This window comes from Danio aesculapii, chromosome 23 (genome assembly GCF_903798145.1).
Source record: "Danio aesculapii chromosome 23, fDanAes4.1, whole genome shotgun sequence".
In the NCBI taxonomy this organism is placed as follows: Eukaryota; Metazoa; Chordata; class Actinopteri; order Cypriniformes; family Danionidae; genus Danio; species Danio aesculapii.
The window spans coordinates 30,416,673-30,442,516 of record NC_079457.1 but is presented as its reverse complement, the minus strand read 5'-3'; the positions used below and the strand labels follow the sequence as shown (position 1 = coordinate 30,442,516).

General features: G+C 34.9%; 1 protein-coding gene and 1 long non-coding RNA gene across 2 annotated transcripts in view; both read left to right on the top strand.

Moving 5' to 3' along the window:
- The window catches only part of adcy6a (adenylate cyclase 6a), a 147,029-nt gene that overhangs the window by 14,651 nt on the left and 106,534 nt on the right, over positions 1 to 25,844 (top strand). Inside the window, exons 2-3 of the mRNA XM_056448653.1 lie at positions 4,439 to 4,648; positions 7,352 to 8,297. Of these exons, the coding sequence (XP_056304628.1) occupies positions 7,353 to 8,297 (945 nt within the window). The 5' untranslated portion in view covers positions 4,439 to 4,648; position 7,352. The remainder of the gene's footprint in view (positions 1 to 4,438; positions 4,649 to 7,351; positions 8,298 to 25,844) is intronic.
- Positions 21,394 to 24,938, top strand: LOC130216786 (uncharacterized). Its single transcript, XR_008835830.1, has 3 exons — positions 21,394 to 21,557; positions 21,649 to 21,741; positions 24,881 to 24,938. It is a non-coding gene; the product is annotated as an uncharacterized LOC130216786 (long non-coding RNA).

The following is a 25,844-nucleotide window of genomic DNA, read 5'->3' as shown; positions in this document are numbered from 1 at the left end:
GTCAGACAGAAGTTTTTGGGTAGTTTGGCAATGGGGATTCGTGCAAAGTCATAAAACTATGTTAATCAGAGATATTAGACTGATGATTGCCAGTCATTTGGTTAATGCAAATTAAGTATTCCAGAGAACATGTAATGATCTCTTTAAGCTGTCATACTGTTAATATGTAGAGTTTATTAAAACCTTAATTGCAGGGTTGTTATTAGCATTTGCAGAGGAGGAAATACTTTTATACTACATTAAAATACTACATTTAAAAAATAAAATACCTTGATGACTACACTCTCAGAAAAAATGGTACAAGGTTGTACCAAAGACAGTACAAACCCTTGTCACTGGGGCAGTACGTTTTTATGGGACAGAATTATACCTTAAGACAAAGAAACTAATTTGTACCATTGCAGTTTGTATCTTTAAGGACATGATTTGTACCACGGGAAACCAAAATGTACCTTTGGTTTGTAAAAACTGCAGATACAATTTTGTAATACCTTCATCAAAGGTACAAATCTGATCAACAAAGGTACCACCACAGTAACAAGACACTTTGTATATTAACGGTGTCAAAAATGCTTACCAAACATTTGTTTAAAATGCCTAAAATGTTTACAATACCTATACTTTTATGTTTTACCAGCTATTTTGTATTATTGTAATATAGAACTTAATAATTTATGTTGATGAGTTTCTTCAAACATATGCTTTTAAATGCTGATTCATGTTTTAATATAGAAATTATTCATAAAATCACTTTGCCTTTTCAGTAATATTTATTTTCATAGATATTGTAATGAAAAAGTTGTCTGTACCATATAAGGTACAACTTTTACAAAGGTGCAAAACTGTTTCTCAAGGAACATTATTTGTACCATCATGTTTTTTTCTGAGAGTGTACATTACATATATTAGACAATACAAACTAGGGTTGCACGATATTGTAAAAAAGGTCATTCACTTTATAAAAATCCACACAATTTCTTAATGTTATCCCAACACAAATCGATCAAGTTAAATTATTTGTTTTAAGTGGACTGAACATAAAACAATTAAGTTGTCCCCCCCAAAAAACTTAAGAATTGTGTTGATTCAATAATTATTGTTACAAAGCAGCTTCACAAAATGTGGACATCATTACAGCCAAATTCAGAAAAGTTAAGGAGTTGTGTAAAGGGTTGGCAGTAGCATAAACAAAGTTAACCTGCATATAGGGCTCTATTTTAACGGTCTAGGCACAAAGTCTAAAGCGCATGCTGCAAAACCATTAAGGGCGTGTCCGAATCCACTTTTGCTATTTTAAGGATGGAAAAGGGTTGTACTTATTCTCTTAATGAGTTATGGGTGTGTTTTGAGCATAACGTGCATTAAACCAATCAGAGTCTCGTCTCCCATTCCCTTAAAATTCCTCTTGCGTAAATTAAAATGCTAAATTGAAAACACAATATATTCTAAACACAAAAATTCACATTGGAAATACGTTTATTCACTTTCACACAAGATATTTCAAATATATATATATATATATATATATATATATATATATATATATATATATATATATATATATATATATATATATATATATATATATATATATATATATATATGTGTAAATAATGATAATAAATAAATAATAAAATATTTAAAAAATAATATTTCTCAGTAAAACTGCAATACAACACAATTTTGAGTTCATTTGGAAATTCTGAATCTACAGTCCCTCTTTGAAATTGCATACTCTAAACCACTTTTAAGTGTAAGGGCTAGCCTCTACATTAATTCAATTCAATTCAATTTAATTAAAAACAAACTTTAATGTCTGTACCCAAAGGGGGGTAGAAAATTGTCTTCAGACAGAGGCTCACACACAACAATACAAATTCAATAAATAAAAATATATAAGCGAAAATACATTCAGATGTACCCATTTCATTTTAAGATCCTATTTAAAACAATAGCAGTGGGAATAAATGTCTTCTTGTACTTGGCTCTTGACTAACGCTTTAATAGCACATCTACATGTCCTTTAATCAAATGCATTGCTGTGAAATACATACATGAACCAACCAGCATTTGTCATCTTGATTTTTGGAATGAATGACTTATTGGTAGAGGAGAAATCAATGCTTAATAGAAACTCCATCATTCTGCAGTCTTCATGTTTCGCACAAATCTGTAATGAAAACCATACTGAGTCATTACTTCAATCGATTCCTCCAACTGCTGAATCATTCAACAGTGAATGAGTCATTGAATCATTGACTCAACTGATTTGATTAAAACACTAAATCATTTAGGAAAGAAAAAACACAGAGAATTTCTTTCTTTGGAAGTGTTTCCAGAGCAAATGTTGATGATTGACAAGCGTCACTTCATTTTTAGCTACTCATTTATTGAACATTTGTATAAAATCAGTGTCAGAATAAATATAAATATACTTTGAGTCTCAACCATTTCACTGTCAATAAGTTATCCTGTATAAATCACCATTAACCAGACCCCCTAGATTCTAGATCCTAGATCACTGAATCAAACGCAAGATCAACAAAAAGTCACAAATTTTGTCGATGCTACAAAATTCTTAATTTAAACACAAAATAATCACAAATGTAAATAATTGTTGCATACAATTATTACGCAGCCACGTGATGTATTTGAGTGTCTCTCAAAAAATGACATCTTACCTGCATCGTCAATCATTACATGCAAAGATTAGATATCCTGTGGTGCGAATCGGGCGTTTTGTGCATTTGACACAATTTAGACTGCAAAAGAAAATGGGAAACATCTAACAAACGGAGCAATGGAACAGACAGAACAGCAAGCAGCTTACAATCATGGAGATTGGTTCAAGGATGACGGCTGCTGGACGTGACTGAATTTAAGGACATTATTTTGCTTTACATGTATGGCTGGTATTAAGTCAATTCAACAAATGTTTTCGTTTAACTCTTTCCCTGCAGTTAACAAGAAAAAACGCTTGATGATTTTTTTTTTTAATTGCATAATCTGTTTTTTTTATCGCGAAAAATCACAAAAAAAATCTGAAAACACTGAATGTAAAACAATCAGAATCACTCTTGACTAAATTTCAGTGCTTGCTTAGTTTTCTTACTTGTCCGGTCAAAAAAAAAACTTTTAGCATTATGTGAAGTCCTGAATGTTATTAGAAGGGTTTCCCTGCAGGCACAGGACGTCAACATGACGTTAAATTGACATTGTACCCCAACGTACCACAACGTTGTGAGGACGTTGGATTTTGTTTGGAAATGAACATCATCAGACATCTATCAGACATTGGATTTTGGTCACTTACCAACACAACCTAAAATTAACCAAATATCAACGTAATTTGACGTCGTTATTTCACATCAAAATAACGTTGTTCTTAGACGCTGGCTAGACATTGAATTTTGGTCTCCCGATGTCATGACCTAAATCTAACCTAATATTAACCTCTAATGATGTTGTGTGCCTTCATGGCTTTCCATCTTAAAGTGAAGTGAAAAAAGGAAAAGAAATAGTCCTAAAATGTGCACAAGATGGGTGTCCATCAAGTTGTTAGAGTGGCTAACTGTAGTATTGTTAACCTAGTAACCAACAAGGCAAGCATAATGGAGGTTTTTGCTAAAAGGGATACAGCCGCAGACAGAAGTTATTTAGAATTGTTCATATTATTTATAAATTTACCCAATAATTAATAAAGTCTACCCCTACCCCAACCCTAAATCCAACCATCACATTAATGTAAATATATGAATTATTGTTGTTCAATGTAACAAACATTATGCTATATTAATGTGAGTATCCTCAGCTGTATCCTATCTAGACTACCCATAATGGAGAAAGCTCATGGTCATGTGGTTGAAACGTTCGCTAGGTCAGAGTTTATTCATCAAATGTGTTTCCATCTCCAATTATTCCCATTAACCCCTTTACATACATAAAAAACCCGTTTTACTCGAAATTAGTCATTTTCATCACTCGTTTGTCATGCGATACTTCAAAATGAGCATTAACACACAGTGAGGAAGCCCACCTACTGTTTTGCATCTTCTTAACTTGCTTAAGTATTTAACTTGCATATTTATGTTAATCATTACTGATAAGGAAGTAAAGTGTGTATTGATTTAAGAGCTGGTGGTAGTCGATTAGAAAGACAGTGACAGTTTAGGAAAATTACCTGGTACTTTTCATATTGTGGCGATTGTTTTATTACTTAGTTTATGTGCACTGTAATTTCAGGCTGTTAAATACTTAACTATTTGGAAATATTTGGTGTAAAAACCAACTACTAATCAAACAAATGGATGCTGAAGTAGAAAAATACTACTTAAATCTTCTGTTTTTACTAAAAAGAAAATATGTAATATTGTCCAGATTGTATTATTGGGTTTGATCATCTGACATTTTGCCTCTATTTTGGATTTACCCTCAACAGATCCAGATGTTATGAAGATACAGTTGAAGAATCCACATCAAACCATCAGATCCATCAGGCCAGTTTACAGTAACTAAACCAAACTGGACTCCCTGATAGCCATCAGTCACTTTTCTGAAGTCTACATTATTGCTTTCACTCGTCCACTGCTCTAAATGAGTGTCTCAGACGGCAAGATCAGGGCTGGGGTGCAGACCAGAACCCACACAGGTGAACACATAATACATTACATCCACACATTCTACCATTATTGTATAAAATTATATAAAATTAAAGTTTAATTGGTTTATTAAAATAGTTTATATGTTTTCTGAATGCTCACCAAAGTTACATTTGATCAAAATACAGTAAAAACTGTATTATTGTGAAATTTTATTCCAATTTAAAATAGCTATATTTTTGTTTCAATTTTTAGCATGAATATTTAAATGGTCATGTATTTATTTAAAGTGGATTTAAATAGTTGATGTGTGCAATTCAATGCATGTTTTATCAAAATATAAGCATTCTTAAAATGTAATCTCCAAGCTCTTCTTTAAAAATACAAATAAAAAATTATATTTAAAATGTTAATATTCATATATTAATAAGTATATATAAGGATCGAGCTATACAGAAAGTGCTACGTTTTTGTAAATTGAAGCGGACGCTGACAACAGAGGTGCCGATCCAAATGCAGGGTTTATTATACAGAGATGGTCAGGCTAGCAACGGTCACAATCAGGAGCAATGTATGTAGGCAAATCCAGAGTTGTAGTCAAATACACAGGCGATAGTCAGTACTGGTAGGCAGCAGGCAACGTAAATAAACAAACATGGCGAGGGTCAAAAACACGGCAAGAAAACCACGTCATGTTCACAAAACTGTTCAACAAGACTTACCACAGATGTGTGTGTGAGTGCTCTCTTTGTAGTCCATGTAATCAGTTCATGAGCGGCTTTAGCTGTGAGTGTTTGCAATCAGACAGAATCTAGGTCAGGTGTGTGAGTGGTGCATGACTGGATATTGTAGTTCTTTTGCTGGCAGATTTGTAGTTCTCCAGTGATCTGCATGGGCTAGATTGCTGGTGACTGTGACAGAGTTAGTTAATAATACACACAAAACATACTTTTACTTAAAATAACTTTTTACTTAATAATATTATTTAAAATGTCTATTTAAACAAGGTATCCACGCTCTTAAAATGACTTTAATTTCAAAAACAAAATTTTAGGCCTTAAAAAGTCTTAAATTCACTGAAATATTGTCTTGTAAGTCTTAAATCATTTTAAAAGTCCTAATTTTTCTTTTGTTTAAGTAAAGGTACCCAGTTGATTCAACACACATTCAATCAGTCAAATATTCAACATTCAAAAGTCAATATAACTATTCATAACTAATATTAACAGTCTGTTGTGCATACATTTAGTTTTTAAAGAAGTTTTTTTAAGTTATGTTGACAAAAATGTTTGTACTGTATGCAACTAAGCTCTGCTTGTTTTGACATATTATTTAAAATATGCGGCTAAGAAATAAGTCGAAGAAACCCTGTTATGGATTTTAAATTAATTATTTAAATCAGGTTTAAGCAGCTATACAGAAAATGTTTATACTCAAAGGCTACATATAGTTAAATTGTAGTTACTTAATGGTTTCATTTTAGTTACATTTAAAAATGGATTCATATTATGAAGACCAATTAAAAAAATGGAAGAAGTAGCGCTTCTTCCATAGGTTTTAATGATCTAGGCGCAAAGTCTAAAGCACATGGCGCAAAAGCAATAAGAGCGTGTCCGAATCGACTTTTGCTATTTTAAGGACAGAAAAGTACACTTTGCACCCCGGCTCATGGTCTAACAGGGTTGTGATTATTCTCTTAATGAGGTATGGGTATGTTTTGAGCATAACATGCATTAAACCAATCAGAGTCTCATCTCCCATTCCCTTTAAAAGTCAGTTGCATCGCGCCGTGACGTATTTGCTATTCACATGGCAGACTTAGTAAAAACAGTTAAACAGAGCATCTGCAGCGCGAGACTAAAGAACAAGCCTCCTCCATTCGACCTCTTTAATTTCTCTTTACTTCCTTTACTTTTGCAAATAACGAAACAATGTTGTGCACACTCCACTGAAGATTTGTTTCAAAACTATTTCTAAATTCAGTACTAATTTCCAGCAAACTAATAAATGAACAATAATAACGAAGTGTGGATAAAAATCTGAGTTATATCCAAACACACTTCCTATTCTTATGCCCCATATGATAATGCAGACGTCTCCGAAACCAGACAAATGGACAAATCTAAACTTGTTTTTATTAAAACAAATATAAATATGCATATAATAAATAATGCTGCTCATAATAATAACATTATACAAATGCAGATTGTCTTGAATAAACTGAAAAAAGCCCCCCCAACATGAAGAAGGCATCGAGGTAGCGGTTTTTGTATCCATGTTGTAAATGATCATTTTTGTAACATTTTAATCCTTTATTTTAATCCTTATTTGTATTGATCCTTATTTGTATCCTGTATTGATGTACATCCTGTGTGTATTCAGTAATGTGTTAGCGTTTGGAACTGCACAGGCTCATAACTAATGTACTCTGTGCTGGACTTAAGACCAGTTTTTAGTTGGTTAATTGCGCTGTTTATTTCAGTTCCTCAAAGACGCACCAACAATGCGCCTTAAAACACCTCCTTTTTAGACCAGCACACCCATGAGTCCACAAATGAATTTGCTATTTAAAAAACGTGCCGCAAAACATGAAAATTAGGGTTGTGCTGGTCTGAAAATAGCAACAAATTGCGTCAAACACATCTTATTACACCAGGTGTATGATAGAGCCCAAAATGTCTTTCAAACTAGATTTTTTAATCAAAAATATTGTCAGTTTATCATTGTCAGTTTTTTCTCTCATGTCCTCACAGAATGTCCTGGATCAACGGCTTCCTAGTGGCCAGAGTGGATGACCGAAAGACCGCGTGGGGCGAGCGCAATGGCAAGAAGTCCAAGCGCAAGGTTGGCTCCTCTCTCTGCAACCCACGCTACATGAGCTGCCTGCGGGACGTGGAAGCCATGGAGCCTCCTCCCCAGCTGCCCCACACTCAGGCCACTCGGTCTGGAGGACCAGGAGGAGGACCAGGAGGGGGACCAGGGGGAACAGGCAACTTCGGCATGCGCTGCGGGTGGCAGGAAGACCACTACGGCAAAATGGGGAGCGGGGGGGAGGGTGTGGGGCTTAAATCTGTGGACCTGGGCTTCGAGGATGGCGATGTTAAAGGGCGGAAAAGGGATGGTTTGGGTGGGGACGGCTCCAGCGAGGACACCGCCAGTGGTACGGGGTCAGTGACGGCTGCCGACTGCTGGCAGCGGGTGGTTCGTGTTTTCCAATCCAAGAAGTTCCAGTCACGCAAACTGGAGCGTCTCTACCAGCGCTACTTCTTCAGGCTCAACCAGAGCTCGCTAACAATGCTAATGGGCGTTTTGGTGATCGTCTGCGGGGTCATGCTCACCTTCCACTGCATCCATGGCCCACCAGACGTAGTTTACGCTTCAGTTTTGTCCGTGGCCATGGCCTTGTTTTTAGCACTTATGGTGGTGTGCAATCGAAATGGCTTCCACCAGGACTACATGTGGATGGTCAGCTATCTGGTAATTGGAGTGCTAATCATAGTGCAGGTATTCGGGGTGCTAATGGTGGCTCCCCGCAGTGCCTCAGAGGGGATTTGGTGGTCCGTCTTCTTCATCTACATTATCTATACGCTGCTGCCGGTGCGGATGAGAGCGGCGGTGCTCAGCGGAGGAGTGCTGTCCACTATACACCTCCTCACCACATGGAGGATCAATCAGGACGATGAGTTCCTCTGGAAACAGGTGAGTCAACCAAGCTGATTTCTCTGTGTTTCGGCTTTACGTTCGAGTATGATGACTAAGGTTGAGTTGTGAGTATGTGAAAAATTGTGAATCCTTTAGTTTAAAGGTGACATATTACAGTCCTTTTCTTAAGATGTTGGTCTATATAGAATGTGTCTGTGAGTTTTCATCTGTTTATGATTTTACTTCAGTTCAGCTACCAGAATTGTATTTCTACTAGAATAGCGTCATATTGTCATGTCATATTTACTTTGCAGCTCTTGAGATATTAGAATTAAGCTTTGAATGTCTTTCATCCAGTGCTTAATTTGAGCCGGACTATGTTGGATCCTGTTCTGGAAAATGTCAGATATTCGTGTTTTGCGTTCCGGTATTTATTTTAACGGATCTGGCATTAACTTGTGCGTGGGGAATACCTATGCGCGCATGTGCGTGTGAGAGACAGAATGTGGAGGAGCACTAGCAAAGTCTTTGTGGATTGTGTGTGTGCACACATGACTGTAGTTACCATGCACAAGTTAAGTTACGTTTAATTATTGGCCCTCAACAATATTTTCAGCCAGTCGGCTTTCTTATGTTTACAATCACTCTCATTGGTTGGTGTTTGTTCAGCGCGCAGAGAGCAGTGAAAATAAATAATGGCAAAGTGAAGATGAAACTGCGCAAATAGATCAGGATAGCAGGAGACAGAAGCAAAACAATCTCAAGTCAGCCAGAAAACATGAACGAAGCGCTAACTGTGGGATCTTTTTGAATATTAGATAGAGTGACCAATTTAATTATTTTTGTCATTTTACAATAATAGTAAATGAACTGAATGGTGATTGTTCATACGATTTATGTTTGTAGCTACATGTTTTTATTATCCATGACTGACGTATAACATTATATAGCACAAAATAATTACCCACCATTCAGAAATGTGATGCTCTTTTTTTGTGCTATCACTGTTTATTGACATCATGTTAATCTGGTTTTGTTCCAGGAATTATTCATTTACAAATTAAGCGCTAATTGCAAATTAAGTAATTAAGTCATTACCCTAAAAAAACGATTGTTTTGGTAGTACAGTTTATAAATGTGTATGAGTTACTAGACTGTTTGCGAAGCTGCGCACCTCACTTTCACTTTTACAAGCAGAGAGCTTTTTTCGTGGCACTGAATGTTGTTTTGAAAGATGTGTCTGAACTAAAATTATATTTTTGCTATCAAAAAGATTTGTTTATTTTAGCAGGAAGTTGCTAGGTAACAGAGGCAAACATATTTGAAAAAGTGGCAGAAAAAGTGGCAGTCGATGAAATGTATGTGTTCATTTTGGTGGTATTGAAGGTAGTCGTACTCAAAACTACTTTGTGTTTTGTAATTTGAGTAAAATAACAATGTAACAAACAAAAATACACACATTTAGAAAAGTCTGATATTATAGACGTGGGTTTTATTTTAACAAAGTTATTAAATTACAAAATTTAAAACCCATCAACACGGGCACCTTGGTAGTTCTAGGCTGTGTCCATAGTATACTTCCATACTATGTAGTACGCTAAAACAGTATGCGAGCAAAGTAGTAAGTCTGAACACACAGAATTCGAAAAACAGTATGCGAGAAATACCCGGATGAGGTACTACTTCCAGCAAGATTGTAAAGTGCGCATCCAATGGACACTATGCTATCCCATGATGCACTACGAGAGAATTCATGAATTGGAGTAAGGTGACGCAACTGCTGCGGGTAGGTCATGTGATGACAAAATGGCGGATGTAGTACGTCCGAGTTCCATTCATACCACTCACATTCATACAGTATAGAACGTACTTTTCAAATGGTCGAGTAGCATATTTAAATTCAAATGCAGTACCTAGTGCTAGTGTTAATGAGTGCTCTGTTTTGACCACTTCCCTTGTCCATATTATACTTTGTCCAACTTCTCATGCCTGGAAGTGTAAAGACATGCTGTTTAGAGGATCGTCAATTATGCAAACAGAGTTGGATTCCACACTCAGTCACCTGATCATATGTACACTTCCACCCACAGTGCTGGCATCTGTGAGTTTGTTTGACTTGCTCTTTACTGCATTGATACTATTGACAGACTTTAGTATGGATATTTCACTTGCTTTGGAATCCAGTGTCTGTTAGTTGCCATTTGGTTTTTACATATAAAGCTATGAAAAAAATTAAGAGATCACTACAAAATTTCTCTGGTTTACAATTTATAGTCATTTGTTTGAGTAAAATGTGTTGTTTTATTCTGTAAATGATTCATGACATTTCTGCCAACTTTGAAATAGAAATAGTGTGATTTTGAGCATTGTTTTTAGAAAATGTCAAATGTTTTCAGACATAATTAAATTTCTTTATTATAGAACACAATACTTTTTTTTTTTTTTTTTACTTCTGATGACTTAAAGCTGCAGTATGTAAGTTTGACACCCAGTGGTTGCACTCCTGGTTCAAAACACACGCAAGAGCAGGTTGCCAGATTGACCACATCAACAGAAGTGTGCCTGACTGTCGACCCTAAAGGTTGATTTAAGGCTGATTTGAGTCTCGTTGTAAATAAAAGCGACAGCACAGGATAAAAGGAATATTTTCCATATTAAAAGGTGTTTTTGTCCTAATCTACACCTGAAATTTATATTTTAGAAATGGCTTCTATTTCTCACAGCTGAACAACAGAAAACTGACAATGATCACCTCAGGTACACCTCATGTGCTTTATTCAGTGTTAAATGCTAATAATGTGAGTTTGAATGGCCTTTTACATGACATTTATTGCCATACTACTGAAAGCAGCAGCAGATAGTTCACCTCAGATCTTGAAAATAAAATAAACCATTTGAAATTGAGCCAACACATCAGTGATTCAGCATGTGCATTTAATAATGTTAAAGAGGTTTAATATGTATTAATTAGATTATAAACCTTACCATTTTGTTGCTGTGCTTCTGAATGGCTGTATGTAAATTTATGTTGTGTTTCATTTGGTCCAAACAGCCAAATTGCTTATCACTGCAAATCTCGCCATGTAGCAGGTTGTTATGACACACGTTTACAATGTAATCTGAAACTTACAAGCAGCACCTTCAAGAAATTAATATTTGGTGAAATAACCCTAATTTTCAATCATATCAAATGAAAACATTTGTCATTTGACATAATTTTTATTTGAAATTTGGATGTTATCAGACATTAACATATAAAAACATTAACATTTTACTTTATATGTATGACCTAAATGATTTTGTCAATGATTTATTCTCAAAACTAATGGCATTATTTGCTTCAGTTCTTGATGTAAAAAAGACACCAATATTAGGGCTGAATGTTAAATCAACATAATTTTATATATACTCTACAGCAAAAGCTGCCATTGTCTTGCACAACATGTGAAGAAAGTACAGTGATGTGATCTACAGTAAATCTCCTCCAGAAGGCCAGAGAGTGCTCTCTCTCTCTCTCTCTCTCTCTCTCTCTCTGTCTCTCTCTCTTTCTCTCTCTCTCTCTCTCTCTCTCTCTCTCTCTCTCTCTCTCTCTCGTGAGTCGCACAGAACAACCAAAGAGCTTAGAATGACCAAGAGGCGACACTCAATAGAACGTTCCTTTGCAACAGCAGCGCCCAGCAACAGCCCCGTCATTCCGCCATTTTGGAGTGAAAGCGATTGGCTGTCCATTGGATCTTCTGGCTGTCACGATGGCAAGCAGCTGGTTAGTTTTTTTATTTATTTTTAAAAAAAAGCGCATTAAAGCTTAAATACAACCTTAAAAACAACAATACAACACTTACTATTACAGTCATTAGCACCTTTAATAGTTTATTTTACAGACTTATAATATGCTGTTGTTCTATTGAAATTTTCATTCCAAAATGGCCGCCGTGTGACACTAGCGACATCAAATGGCTGTTTCCCAAACAACAACAGAGTGTCGCCTCTTGGTGATTCTATTAGGGATGTCCCGATCCGATATTGATATGGACTGTTGTTAAAAATCTCCGATATAAGCAGTTCGTTGCGCTCTAAACTCAGCTATACTCTAAATGCTCTAAACTCAGCTACTCGTTACAGCTATTCTATCCAGCAGCATGCAAAGCCCACGTGATCACAACACTGCTTGCTAGCAAAGTCCCCCCTACTGAAAAAAACAGCTTAAACCAGCCTAGGATGGTTGGCTGGTTTTAGCTGGTCAACCAGCCTGGATTTAGAGGGAGTTTGGCCATTTCCAGGCTGAATTCCAGTCACTTCCAGCCTGGTCTTAGCTTGTCAGCCTGGGAGATGACCAGCCAAAACCAGCTACAGTATGTCCAGCTTAAACAAGGCTGGTCAGGCTGGTTTTAGCTGGATTTAGCTGAAAGCAATGAAACTGACGTGAGTAGGTATCGTAATGATAACAAAATGGCGGATGTAGTATAATTCATTACAAATTCAGAGTTCAAGTCATACTACTTACATTCATACTGTATAGAACGTACTTTACCAATGGTCAAGTAGTACATTTAAATTCAAATGTAGTAGCTACTGAATAGTAGGCAATTTTGGGCACAGCCTCATTTTCTCAGAAGGACTAATTTCAATTTTAGGAGCTATTTTGGGTCAAAACATCATTATATGTGATATTTGGATATGCTTTTAGCTTTAACATCAGCAACATTTACTACAGAGGTAGTTCACAGAAAACCTACTCTAAAAGCTGTCAATATCGCAAAGTAATTGATTATTTGATATCGCATGCGGTATTTTGCGTAGCTTAGCAGAAAACTATGGTTCTGTGTAGTAAATGTGGCTCCAAATGTCCTGAACACGCAACATATGCTCATTCTAAAAACGTAGCTTTATACAGGTCTGGAGATTGCGAATTATGTAGGCAGAAGTACATATGGCTGTATTTTGTCTTTAAAACGAACGCTACAGGGTGTCATGATGCTGTTTCATTTCACACTTACCAGTTATGTATGTAAGCCGTATGGACGGCTTTTCCACTGTTACCAGTTTTTCCAGTAGCTCACCGCGTACGTTGGCGAACTTGAGCCTCAGAGAGAAGTTGACCATGACGATGGGGTTCGAGTTCGGCGAAGAACAGTTCAAGAAAGCTTGTAAGACAAAAACAAAAGCCAAAATTAAAATAGATAAGTAAATAACAGGGTGAGAATGTGGGCAAATCTGAAAATGTGGTCAAAATCAGGCTGCCGCGAGGGCTTTTCTTTTCTGGATTGCATTTTAAAACTGTTGGTTGGGTTTAGGGAAGTGGGTGGGCGCTGGTCAATCTGTAATTTTGAAAACACTATTGGTTGGGTTTAGGGAAGGAGGAGGGTGAGTCAGTCGATCGGTCGGTCAGTCAGTCATTCAGTCAGTCTATCAGTCATCCGTCAGTCAGTCAAACAGTCAGTCAACAGCTGCCTCTGGTGGATTCGAAGAGCAGGCGCGAATGGCACTCGCTTGAGAAATTTGAGATCTCAAAAAGCATACACAGCAGCCTCTGGTGGATTCGAAAACAAAAACTGCAGAAAAACATACTGTACCTCCTGGGACATATTTGACTCTCTCCAGAGATATATATGGGGTACGTTTTCAGAATGAGCCTGGATTGTGAACACACATGGTGGAGATTCAGAGCAGATTACAGACCCAGCTTTATAGACAAATTGCAATTTTTTCTCTTTTGTGTTTCTGAAGGAACTGATTGACATTTTACTCAAACTTGTACCTATGAATTCAGTAAATCCAGAGAACCTGAGAATTTTTATTCTATCATTTTCTTTCCATAGCTGTATTTATGTGGGAAAAACAGTTTCGCAATTGTTTTGAAGACTCTTTTTATCATCCAATAATGATTTATTGTCAGAGAATTGTGTTATTTTATCTGTTAAATGGTCACCTGTTGCTGAGGTAGCCATTCATTTATTGAATCGATAGGGCACTGCAGTGTTCAGTGACTGGTTAACATCTTCAGAGCACACACACTCCTAGCAAAGGCTTCTGCTTTCATGATATTGACTTGACTTGCTTGACAAGCTGTGTTTAATCTATAACTGTACAAGTCATACAAGTCATTTTAGAATGAACCAATATGGGGTTTTCAGAGATGTGTTTATCTTGAAGCATTTTAAGCATAAGTAGGTTATAAAGTCTCTTGGTGCCATTGTTTTTGCCAATTTGCATGGTTTTTGATGGTTTTGGGAGGTGCTGGATCGGATGTGGATGATGGCGGATGAGATGTAGAAAAAAACTGCTGGATATAAATGTTGTATTCCTCAGCATGTACTCAGATTGTTCTCGTGCATCATCAGTTGACAAGGTTTTCGGTGGATTTTGAAACTAAATGATTTTTGAAAACACTTGTATTGATTGGAATCTCAAAATGTCCATATATTGACCGATTAATCATCTTAATCAGTCATTATGACAGGCTGCTGATTGACTAAATATTGTGAAAACAATGTTATAACAGTTTGAAAATGTTATCCTAAAACAGATTTTATGCCACATTCTTGCTTTGTGGACAATGGTCATGCTGTTCATCTGTTGTTGCACTGCATAAACCCTTATTGGTTCCAGTAGTTTATAAAAATGGCTTGGGTTGTCTAACACTAATACACAATACACTAATATTCGGTGTTGTAATTTCTGTATTATGCTTTTAATATTAAAGCAAGCAAACAAAAGAAACATTACTCTGACTTTCTAATATTACCAGTCTATTATCTGCAGTATTTATCATTCAGTCATGTGTGTGTGTGTGTGTGTGTGTGTGTGTGTGTGTGTGTGTGTGTGTGTGTGTGTGCGTGTGCGTGTGTATGTGTGTGTTTGTGTGTGTGTGTAGACACTAACACTTCTTAACACTGAAATTTCATTTTTTTCATTTGAATTTTCCTAGATTTATTTAATTATTTTATGTGTAAAGAAATGTATATATTTTATATGTTAGAGGTATATTTTATATATAATATATGTTAGAGGTGCTCCGATCAGGATTTTTGGGGCCGATCACCGATTACCGATCACTTGAAGCCATATCGGCCGATACCAATACCGATCACGATCACCAATTACAGGGTCTAATTGAAGCCTTTTATTAATTATGTTTTTAAAAAAAGTATATTACAAATTATATATGATAACTGAATTTATTGACAAGCTACATACTAACCTAAAACATAGCAGCCTGTGCTTGGTTAGCTAATAAGAATAGTTTAGGGCAGAGGTGCCCAAACTAGGGGCCCATGCATAACCTTTGATTTGGCCCTCCATGCCCTCTGACAAGTGAGGCAGAATGTTGGGGGTAACGCATTTAATACACATTGTCATTTCTAAATTTAACGTAACTTTTCATTTGTTTGATTCATTGTTAAGCTACAAAAAGCATATTTACATTAAATGTTTCAATTAACTGTTGTGAAAGAATCTGATTTTTTTGAATGAGCAGACTGTTGCAAAACAGATAGAGCACAATTCAGAAGTCATCAGTAAGCAAGTCAAGGAATAGGCAAGTGCAGCTTGACATTAAAGTCCATTCTGTTAAAAATAGAATTATTATGTTTTCATTATCCTAGGTTCATTATAATATATATATATATATATATATGCACATTCACTTGCACCATGTAAAAATAAAAATTATTATCTTGCGAATTTCTTAATTTAAATTATAGAATTTTTAGAGGGAGATGCTAACAGTCTAATCTGATTCAATTATCTATGCTAAGTTAAGCTAAAAGGGGCCCCACCAGACAAGGAGATCTTAAAGATCTCTATTTTGCATATTTTGGTTTTGAGGGTCTCCAACAACAGGCTGAAAATTCAATAGTTTGAATAATTTTCCTATTTAAAGCTTTGTGGTTACATTGTTTACCAAGACCACCGGAAAATGAACAGTTGCTATTTTCTAGGCTGATACAGCTAGGAACTACACTCCCATTTCAGCATAATAATCAAGGAACTTTGCTCCCGTTCTTTGACTACAGCAAGCCTAACAATATAACAGCGCTGTTATCTAGTTACCTAGCTGAAGTCTAGAGCTATTTTCAGGTGCTGCGTAATATTTTTAAGGCCTGCTGGTAAGCGTTAAATAGGAAAATTGCTTTAAAATTTTCAGAGCAATGCTAACGGTCTAATCTGATTCAATGATTTATGCTAAGCTAAGCTAAAATTGTTCTCGCCAGACCTGGAGATCAGCTGAATGGATTCAAATTAGGGCAAAATTTGTGTTCCTAATTTTTTATCATTAATGTTTATTTTTATTATTACAGATAATTCAATTTTAACAAGTGAATTCCTATATTCTGATAATAATCCTCTTTATACATAGGCTAAATCTGTTTGCACATTCTCAAATCTTTAAATCTGGTTGGCGTGGGCGGGGTTGTAGACAGAAGGTACGTTCTTACAGCAAAGAATGTTCTGTAAAAAAACCCCCAATAAATTCACTCAAAGCTGTCAGTTGTTGCACTGGTTTGTGCTCTATTTGTTAGCATTAGCATGTATCATCCGTATGCGTGTCTGTGAAATGGTAAGGACCTCGGGGTAGGATGAAGGTCAGGCTGAATGAGCGGATCCTTTTCTCTCCTCCCATGAAAATATCAGCATCATGTTAAGCGCTGTCACCCACACAAGGGACGCTTTGTGCTTTCCTCCAGCCTCTCTGTGTGCGCGTGTGTTTGGGAACATAGGAGGTCGGGGTGTATGAGGGTGAGGTCTTGACCAGCGGGTCACTGTAGGACCACAGTTATTTACTTCAACTGTACAAAGTAGTGGGAGAGAATGTGAGCAGGAGGTCATTTCATTATAAACAATCAGAGAGACAAAGCAGAACGTTTGGCCCCATTACTGCCGGAAGGAACGCTTGCTTAGGACACATTTCCATCCGTTATTTAAACGACCAGCAGATCTTTTAAAGAGGATTACTTGACTTTGTATATCTGGCTGCAGTAGTTATTTGCATCACTTCCCAGTGTTTGCTGAATGCATGTGGCGTTTATCGGAAGCTGAAATATTTGCTTAAGTCAACCGCATATGTTAAAGTGACTGGCCTTTTTTCTATTCCAGGTTGACTTTAGTATTTTTGTTTCAAAGAGAGAGAATCTGCAAATGTTGCAGAATATTCTGGGCTCATTAACACATGAGGTGATTTAAACTCATCTGCGTGTTTCTGAAAACAAACAAAATATGTGTTGACAGTCGTGAACAATGGAAGTCTAACGGGCGATAATAATGGAGTGAGTCATTTCTGTACACAAACTCTTTTGTTTGTTTTTCTGAGGTAAGAGAGTGGAAATTAATTTCTGTGCTAGTCAAAACAGCTTAACTTGTTTTGTTTTTTTTTACCCACTCTTTTTCTTCAGGATTTCGATACGCACTGGCCGTGTCAAAAAATGCTGTTAGTTATGTTTTTTAAGCCTTCAAGATTCTTGGTTGGCCATGTAACACTTCTTAACACTGAAATTCCTTTTTTTCCTTTTTATTTTTCTAGATTAATTTGATTATTTTTATTATTCAGGATTAAAAAATATTAGATATTATTATTATTATTATTCAATTCAACAATTTATTGAGAATTTAACAAAAAAATACATTTTAATTTAGGAACCCTATTACATAATTTTTTTACTTTTTTTTTTTTATTTCAATTTTATTCCGACACTATAAAAACAGCAATTCATTGTTTGGGGAGAACACAGATTTTTATTTGAATTAATAGTCTTGCTCAGGCTTAGTTAAAGAGCCCCTATTATGTGTTTTTGACAATGACCTTTCATGCAGTGTGTAACACAGCTCTAAGTGAATGAAAACATCCAGCTGATGGTTAAATCTGAAAGTGCACCTTGTTTAAAAATATAGATATTTTTAGAAAAAGAGTTGGCTCAGAGACGTTCTGGATCCGGTAACATGTGAACGTGCATTTCCCTTCAAACCAAAAAGCTTCAAACACTAGCTGTTAGCTTATAATGTTTCTCCATGAGAACAAACTTTTTTTCATAATGGACAAAAACAAGGAAATACAAGCTGATCTTCACCAGGGGAATTGGTTTTAAATTCTAAAAAGCTAAATGTATGGCATATTGAAAATTAATAAGCTTAATAACTAAACTAGTGCTCTGTTGGTGTGGTTAAGTTGATTAAGTGTCATCTCTGCCAACTTGTGCTCCAAAAAAGCAGATAAAGGCATGTTCACACCAATACGTTTTCTCTCAAAAACATATTTTTCTCTCCGTTTTGGCCTTATATTCACACTGCAGTTTTAGGAAATGAAAACATCATTTTTAATAGGCTGTCCAAAATGGATCAATTTGAAAATGATTGAGAGTCATGTTTACCCAGTTTGCATTTTTTGTGTTTAAAAGACGTCTATGAGACATCCAAACATTGATGGCTAAATGCAGGCTATCAGTGAAATTCTAATAGATGTCGAACAATAGCCCAATAATATACTAGTACCTGGGGGTGGGGGGGTGGTGTTTAATAAAATATATATGTTTTAAGTGTTTTGAGGAATATTTTGTGACTATTTTAGAGGTTAATATAGGTCAAACTAGACAAATTATGTATGGTAATTTTTTAGGCTACATGCAGAAATAAACACCTATTCTACAAGAAACGTGTTTTGTGAATACTGATGTATACTAGATGTCTGACTAGAATATCAGATGTCTATCGGTGCTCTAGAACTGCCAGTTTCAGACTGTTGAATGATATTTTTCCTAGCATCGATTGGTGCATTATGCATTCACAATGGTATAAACCGTTATGGGGGGATAAAATGTATATTTATATTATACATTTTAATTATTGATGTTTAAAATATAGATCAGTGATCAGAGAAAGCTATTTCTTACAATTAAAGGGCTGACCCCCCATGCATCTTGTTTTAATGTTCTAGGGGACATTAATTAGGGAGTCCGTCCCCCCTGTAAATCGCACCCAGAACACACGTGAAGTCTGTCTGTTTGTCTACACTGTAAAAAGTAAAGGTGCTTCAAGTACTCTGTTGAGTACTCAAGGAACTTTAAAATGTATTTTAAGTGCCTCAAAGCTCTTTCTCTCAAAATGGGGTTCCTTGAGGAACCACTGACAGTCTTTGCAGTGCTTGCAGGACCCTTTTGCAGTAACTGGGATCCTACAAGCACTTTTTTGTCAATATTGAGGTTCTGGAGTCACTGTTTCCTTACACTAAGACCTCAAAGCACTTTGAAAGTTATTGGAGGAACTCAATTTTCAAAAAAGAGTTACTGAAAGATCTATGAACTTATATAATGGTTCCTGGTGGATCTCTCATCTAAAAGCTAGCACTTAAAGGAACCAAGAGATTTTTTTTGTGTCATAATTAAATAGACAATTGTGGAGACCAGAAAATGAGATGGATGTTCATTTACTTAATATTTACTTAGTTATTTGTGCTTTTAGAATGATATGAAATTTGGTGTTTGTTTTTCTTTTTTGTGTGGCACTCACTGTGAACACAAGAATATCAATGATTAGAAATGTTAACTTGATTGCAGTTAGGAGGCTGACTGGGAAATTGTGAAAAAAATTGAAAATGTAAAAGTAATTTTGGAGAATAAAATACAAATGAGCCACAACAGAGGGAAAAAAAGAGACAAAAACATGCACAGGCTTGTACAATTATGAAAATGATAATTATTATAGGGGACTAATTAAATTTTCTGTAAATGTTTCTGTCATTTAAAACAATAATAGTAACAACAACTGCTGCAATAATAATATTAACAATAATAATAATAAATATTAAGCTATTATTATTATTATTATTATTATTATTGTTGTTGTTGTTGTTATTTTTATAAAAATAGAACTATATAACACAGTTCTTTAAAAATCCACTCATGAAAAATATTTAAGATATTACTAAACTTAAGTATATAGGCTATGGGCTCTGGTTTATTAATAAAAAGTATTTCTCCACTTTGTTTTGATAAACCAACAAAGATAACTTGCTAATGAATGCAGTATTTTGTACATTTTTATTTTTCTGAAATAAATGTTTTTTTTTTCATCTGTTTCTTGGATTAATGATATGGAATTAATTGTGTTGCCAAAAAAAATTAATAAATATTAACCGGAACTAACAAAATAATATAAACATGACGCGGACGCGCATCATCGTGCACGCGCAGGTGCAGGTCGCAGGAGCGTTTTCAAATATCGATTTGTAACGGCTCCTTTCCTCCATTTCATGACTGCTGTCATCTCTAACACACGGAAGGTGAGTAAGTTTGCAAAATAAATATACAAATTAGATACGATTTGCACACAAATATCTACACTTACACGCATCATTATGTCGTGTAACCTGTTTTAGGAACGTCTCGCGAAGCGATTGCTGTTGTATAAGATTGGGTAAAAATTATTATTTTGCGATAATAACAATCGGCTGGATGTACATAATCACTCAAATTACACGTGTACCTCACACAAATATAAATAATTTGATATAAAATATTGATTTATGTCGAAATATTTTATTGTCATTGAACACGAAGCTTCCATGAAAGCCATTGCAAGCGACCGTTAATTTCAAATTAAACAGATGTGATATATTCGTACTTATTAGACGCTTTTTTCCACAAATATATTTATTTATTTATTTATTTATTGTCTTCCCTTACATATACAGTGTGTAGCAAGTGTCTTGAGCAGGGTTGCTTATATTATTTTCTAGCCGCGATGCTATCTAATATTCTTTCCTTATATTTGTGAGTAATATTACGCTTTTGTTATTATTTGCGTTTCTTAAACAGTTACCTGTGTGACAAATTGTGTCTAAGTTATGTACTTCAATACATCTTTTATTCATTTACACAAATAATGTACATAACGCCTGCTTTTTTCCTTCTCAGAACATTCACATAAACCCTGAAATTGTTCAGTATTCTCTCAAACAGCCGTTTGAGTCACCTCAAATGCAAGTATTTTTTTAAGTAACTAACTGAATTGGAAATAAATGTAAAAATACTTCATTTAACAAACAATATTTGATAATCATTGTCCAGCTGGGTAACATTGAACTAATGACATGAAACTTTTAACCTTTTAAGTGTCTAAAATCACTCACTTATTTTCTCTTTTGCTTGTTTCTGATGTATCCATATTAGGTGTAAATCATTGTGACAGATATAGACTAGAAATTTAAAGTTTGCTGTATCAAATCCAGGTAGCAGTGGGCCAGATTGAAACGGTCCGATGCACTTCACTTGCAATGCAGATCATCATTTCTGGACAGCTTTCTACTTACTGCTGTGGACATGAAAGGTTCAGCAGACTTTTTGCTCTGAATGAATGGCTATTAACATAGTGTGAAGAACAAAATTTGCTCTTTATTAACAATTGGAATCTTTTCTAGGATCGTCCTAGGCTTGCCCATGCTGATGGGCTGCACCACAGCAGTACTGGAGCTGAATTCCTGTTAGAAAACATCTTCAGGATGCTTTGACCAGTGAGTGAAAATCCACATTTTAGCCATGTAGACTTTTGCTCGTCCCACTTTAATCACAGTAATGCATATCTGGCTAACTCCATAGAAACTGTCTGTTCCTCGTATTATTAGATCAAGAATTAAATTTACTATGTGTTCTAGAAAAAAATCTATTAAAAATCAAACCAGAAAAATGGCAAATAAGTAAAAATACTTTTTTTTTTTTTTTTTTGAAGTTCGGTCTTCTAAACGTCAGGCCACTTGCACCTAAAGCACGTATTGTAAATGAACAGACAACAATCTTAATGCACTAATAATCCTAATCTTAATGTCTTACTGAAACCTGGCTTAAACAAAATGACTACAGTATGTTAGTTTAAAACAAAACCGCGTTGAACTTGAATTTAATTAAATTATATTTATTATTAGATAAAGCAACATAATGCTTGGGTAATACATTTAAAATTAATAGTTGTTCAATTAAAATAGTATTTATAAAGTGTCCACCAAATTATAGTTTTTTTTTTTTTACAGAGTAGTGAGTTAGTTAATACCACCTCACAAATAAACATGGTTTAAAGTAAATTAAAATTTTGTCATTATTTACCCACCTCTAATATGTTCCAAACCTGTTGGATTTTCTTTCTTTAGTTGAGCGCAAAAGATTATATTTTGATTAAAGCTGAACATTTTTAACCGTTAAAAATAAATTATAACCAGTATAACAAAAGTATGGATTGTGGTTATAGGTTTTCTGTTTTCAGTTCAACAGATGAAAGAAACTTAAACAGGATTGGAACAAGTGAAGGTTGAGTAAATGATGACAGAATAAAATTTTTTGGGTGAACTGTCCCTTTAAAGTGGAAGTGAAGCACTCAGTCAAGTTTACATTCATTTGTAAATTGATTTCCAGTTTAGTGAAAATATAATAAACAAACTCGATTAATGTAACCATTATTGAAGAAAAGAGCATGTTTTACAATAGTTTAAATTTTTAGAGCTAGGGTGCAGCTATTTTGGAATATCACTGACTGATGTCACAAGGTTGGTTCCGTTTCCTCAGCTGAACAGATACAGTGGAAGTAATGGACTGAACACGGACACTGGAAAGCCTAATTTAACACAATGCATGAAGTTTTTTATGTGCATCACAGAGCTGGTGCAAATACAAGCATTACATTTACAGTTAAAGTCAGAATTATTAGCCCCACTTTGAATTTTTTTTTTTTCTTTTTTTAAATTTTTCCCAAATGATGTTTAGCAGAGAAAGGAAATTTTCACAGTATGTCTCATAATATTTTTTCTTCTGGGGAAAGTCTTATTTGTTTTATTTCAGCTAGAATAAAAGCTGTTTTAAATTTTTAAAGCCATTTTAAGGTCAAAATTATTAGCCCTTTTAAGTTATATTTTTTGATAGTCTACAGAACAAACCATCGTTATACAATAACTTGCCTAATTACCCTAACCTGCCTAGTTAACCTAATTAACCTGGTTAAGCCTTTAAATATCACTTTAAGCTGAATACTAGTGTTATGAAAAATATCTAGTAAATATTATTTACTGTCATCATGGCAAAGATAAAATAAGTCAGTTATTACAAATGAGTTATTAAAACTATTATGTTTAGAAATGTGTTAAAATTTGGAAATTAGGGGAAAAAAAATAAACAAGGGTGCTAATAATTCTGACTTGAACTGTACGTCTGAAACATAAAAATACATTTATACATTTTTACATTTTTCTTTTATTACTGATCGATTGATGTGCTTTGGTCCACTCTCTGTATTACGATGCCTGACTGCCCTCAATGTCTTTAACAAGATCTGGTACCTGACGTAATGGAGGCGGGAACTTTCACTTTTTACTATATAGCCCCTCACTTCTGTTCATGTTCAAACCAAACTAAGATCGGTGCCGTTTTTCACTTCACAGTTTTTGTCGTGCTTCATATTCAATGTTGAAAGATTATTGTAATCGTTGCATTAGTCTGAATGTAAATCACCGTCCCAGGCAGCGCTGTACCAGTGTGAGAGAGTAGACCAAAGCACATCAAATGAACAGTATTTAAAAAAAAAAAGAAAAATAGTAAACATATAAAAAAAGTTTAGATTTTAGACACAAGTCTGTTCCTTGTATTTGTACCAGCTCTGCGATGCATGTCCACAACTTCACGCATTGTTAAATTAGGCTTTTCAGTCTTCATGTTCAGTCCATTATTTCCACAATATCACTTCAGTTGAGGGAACGGAACCAACCCCGTGACGTCAGACACAGCGACATTCCAAAATAGCTGCACCCTAGCTCTAAAAACTACAGTAAAACATGGCATTTTCTTCTAAATGGTTACATTAATCGAGTTTGTAATATATATTTTCATTAAAGTAGAAAACAATTCGCAAAATAATGTAAACTTGACAGACTGCTTTACTTTCATTTATATATTTTAAAAAACAAGACCAACTTTATATTAAGGCACCTTAACCACAGTACTTAAAGTTAAATTAATAATATAGTACAATGCACTTATTAAGTACTGTATATACATGTTTTTACATTGTATTATTGTAAAAACTTATTGTTGAGCCCTGTAATATTAATTTCTGTATTTTGAAGGCCGCTTAAATTTAGTCCAAAAACAATATTTGACCTTCATGCATAATTTATTTAAATTTTTAACTCATATAATTTTCTTTTTATTTAATGTGTTTTTAATCAACTAATGGTTAATTAAAAAAAAAGCTGATAACTACAACCTGAATAAAATAACAATATCGCATATGCAGTACACTCAAAATTATAGTGCATTATCTGTGTGAATGTGTGGGAAAATATGTGGGGTGCACTAAGGAGGGAGTGGTTTCACACAGCTTTTGTGTTGTCTTATTTCTGCTTGTGCTCAGATATTTGAGAGGTTTACATTCTATGGATTTTGCCTTTATTGATGTATATGGGCACTCTGCAAGCAGTGAAAAAAAAATCCTTTTATATAAATTAAGACAATTCCTAATTTTATTGATGTTTCCTTTTGTTATTCAGAAATGTTCTGCATATCTTTTGTGAATATGTCTTGATAAGTAAAAAAAATGGCTCTGGGAATATTGTGAATTTCCTTTGTTTTCATAACTTCTCAGGTTAACTACTTTTTAATTTACTTTAATAGGGACACCTCCAATGTGAAGCAGTGGACAGCTGAAGATGTTGCTGGCTGTTATTACTAGACATTATTTAAATTTGATTATTTGCATTAAATGTATATTACATTATTAATCATATTATGTGAATGTAATTGTGATGTATATTGATTAATAAAAGTAATTATTCATGAAAAATGCGATTGTATTTTTTTAAAAATCTATAAACATGTATAGATTGATAGATAGATGTCTATTGAATTTGTGATTAAACATGTTTGCACAAACCATAAATTAAGAGAGATAGGAAAAACAAGCATTAAAAAAATGGTGCTTCAAAGCACTCAAGGTGGTTCCTGGTCATTCTTAATAAGAGGGTTCCTCAGAGAACTGCTCCTTTTGAAATGGTGCCTAGAGGTTCTTTAGAGGGTTCCGCCAGCGTGGCAATGTGAAGAACCCCAAAAAGTGCCTCCATGAACCTTTCATTTTTACAGTGTTAATAAAAGGGTTCCTCCAGGAACCCTTGAAGTTCCTCAAAGAACTGCCCTTTTTTTTAAATGGTGCCTAGAGGTTCTTTAGAGGGTTCCGCCGGTGTGGCAATGTGAAAACCCCCAAAAAGTGCCTCCAGGAACCTTTAATTTTTACAGTGTATTTGATGACTGGTCTATTTTTGGGCTGTTGTTACACATCTATTAGATTTTTACCAACAGCCCAACTTTAACCTTGTTTTAGCCAACACATCTATGTTTAGATGTCTATTAGACATCTTTTACACATATTTGCATTGGTCGGTATGTGTTTGGAAATTTTCAGGTAGCTGGTTAGTACATTTAAAGGGATATTTACACCAAAAATGAAGATTTTAAAACTTGCTAAAGTGGTTCTAAACCACATTTAATTAAAAAAAATGTTTTTCTTCTGTTAAAGGTGCAGTAAGTAAGTTTGACACCCAGTGGTTGAACTAGGTGTTGCACTCCTGTTTCGAAACACATG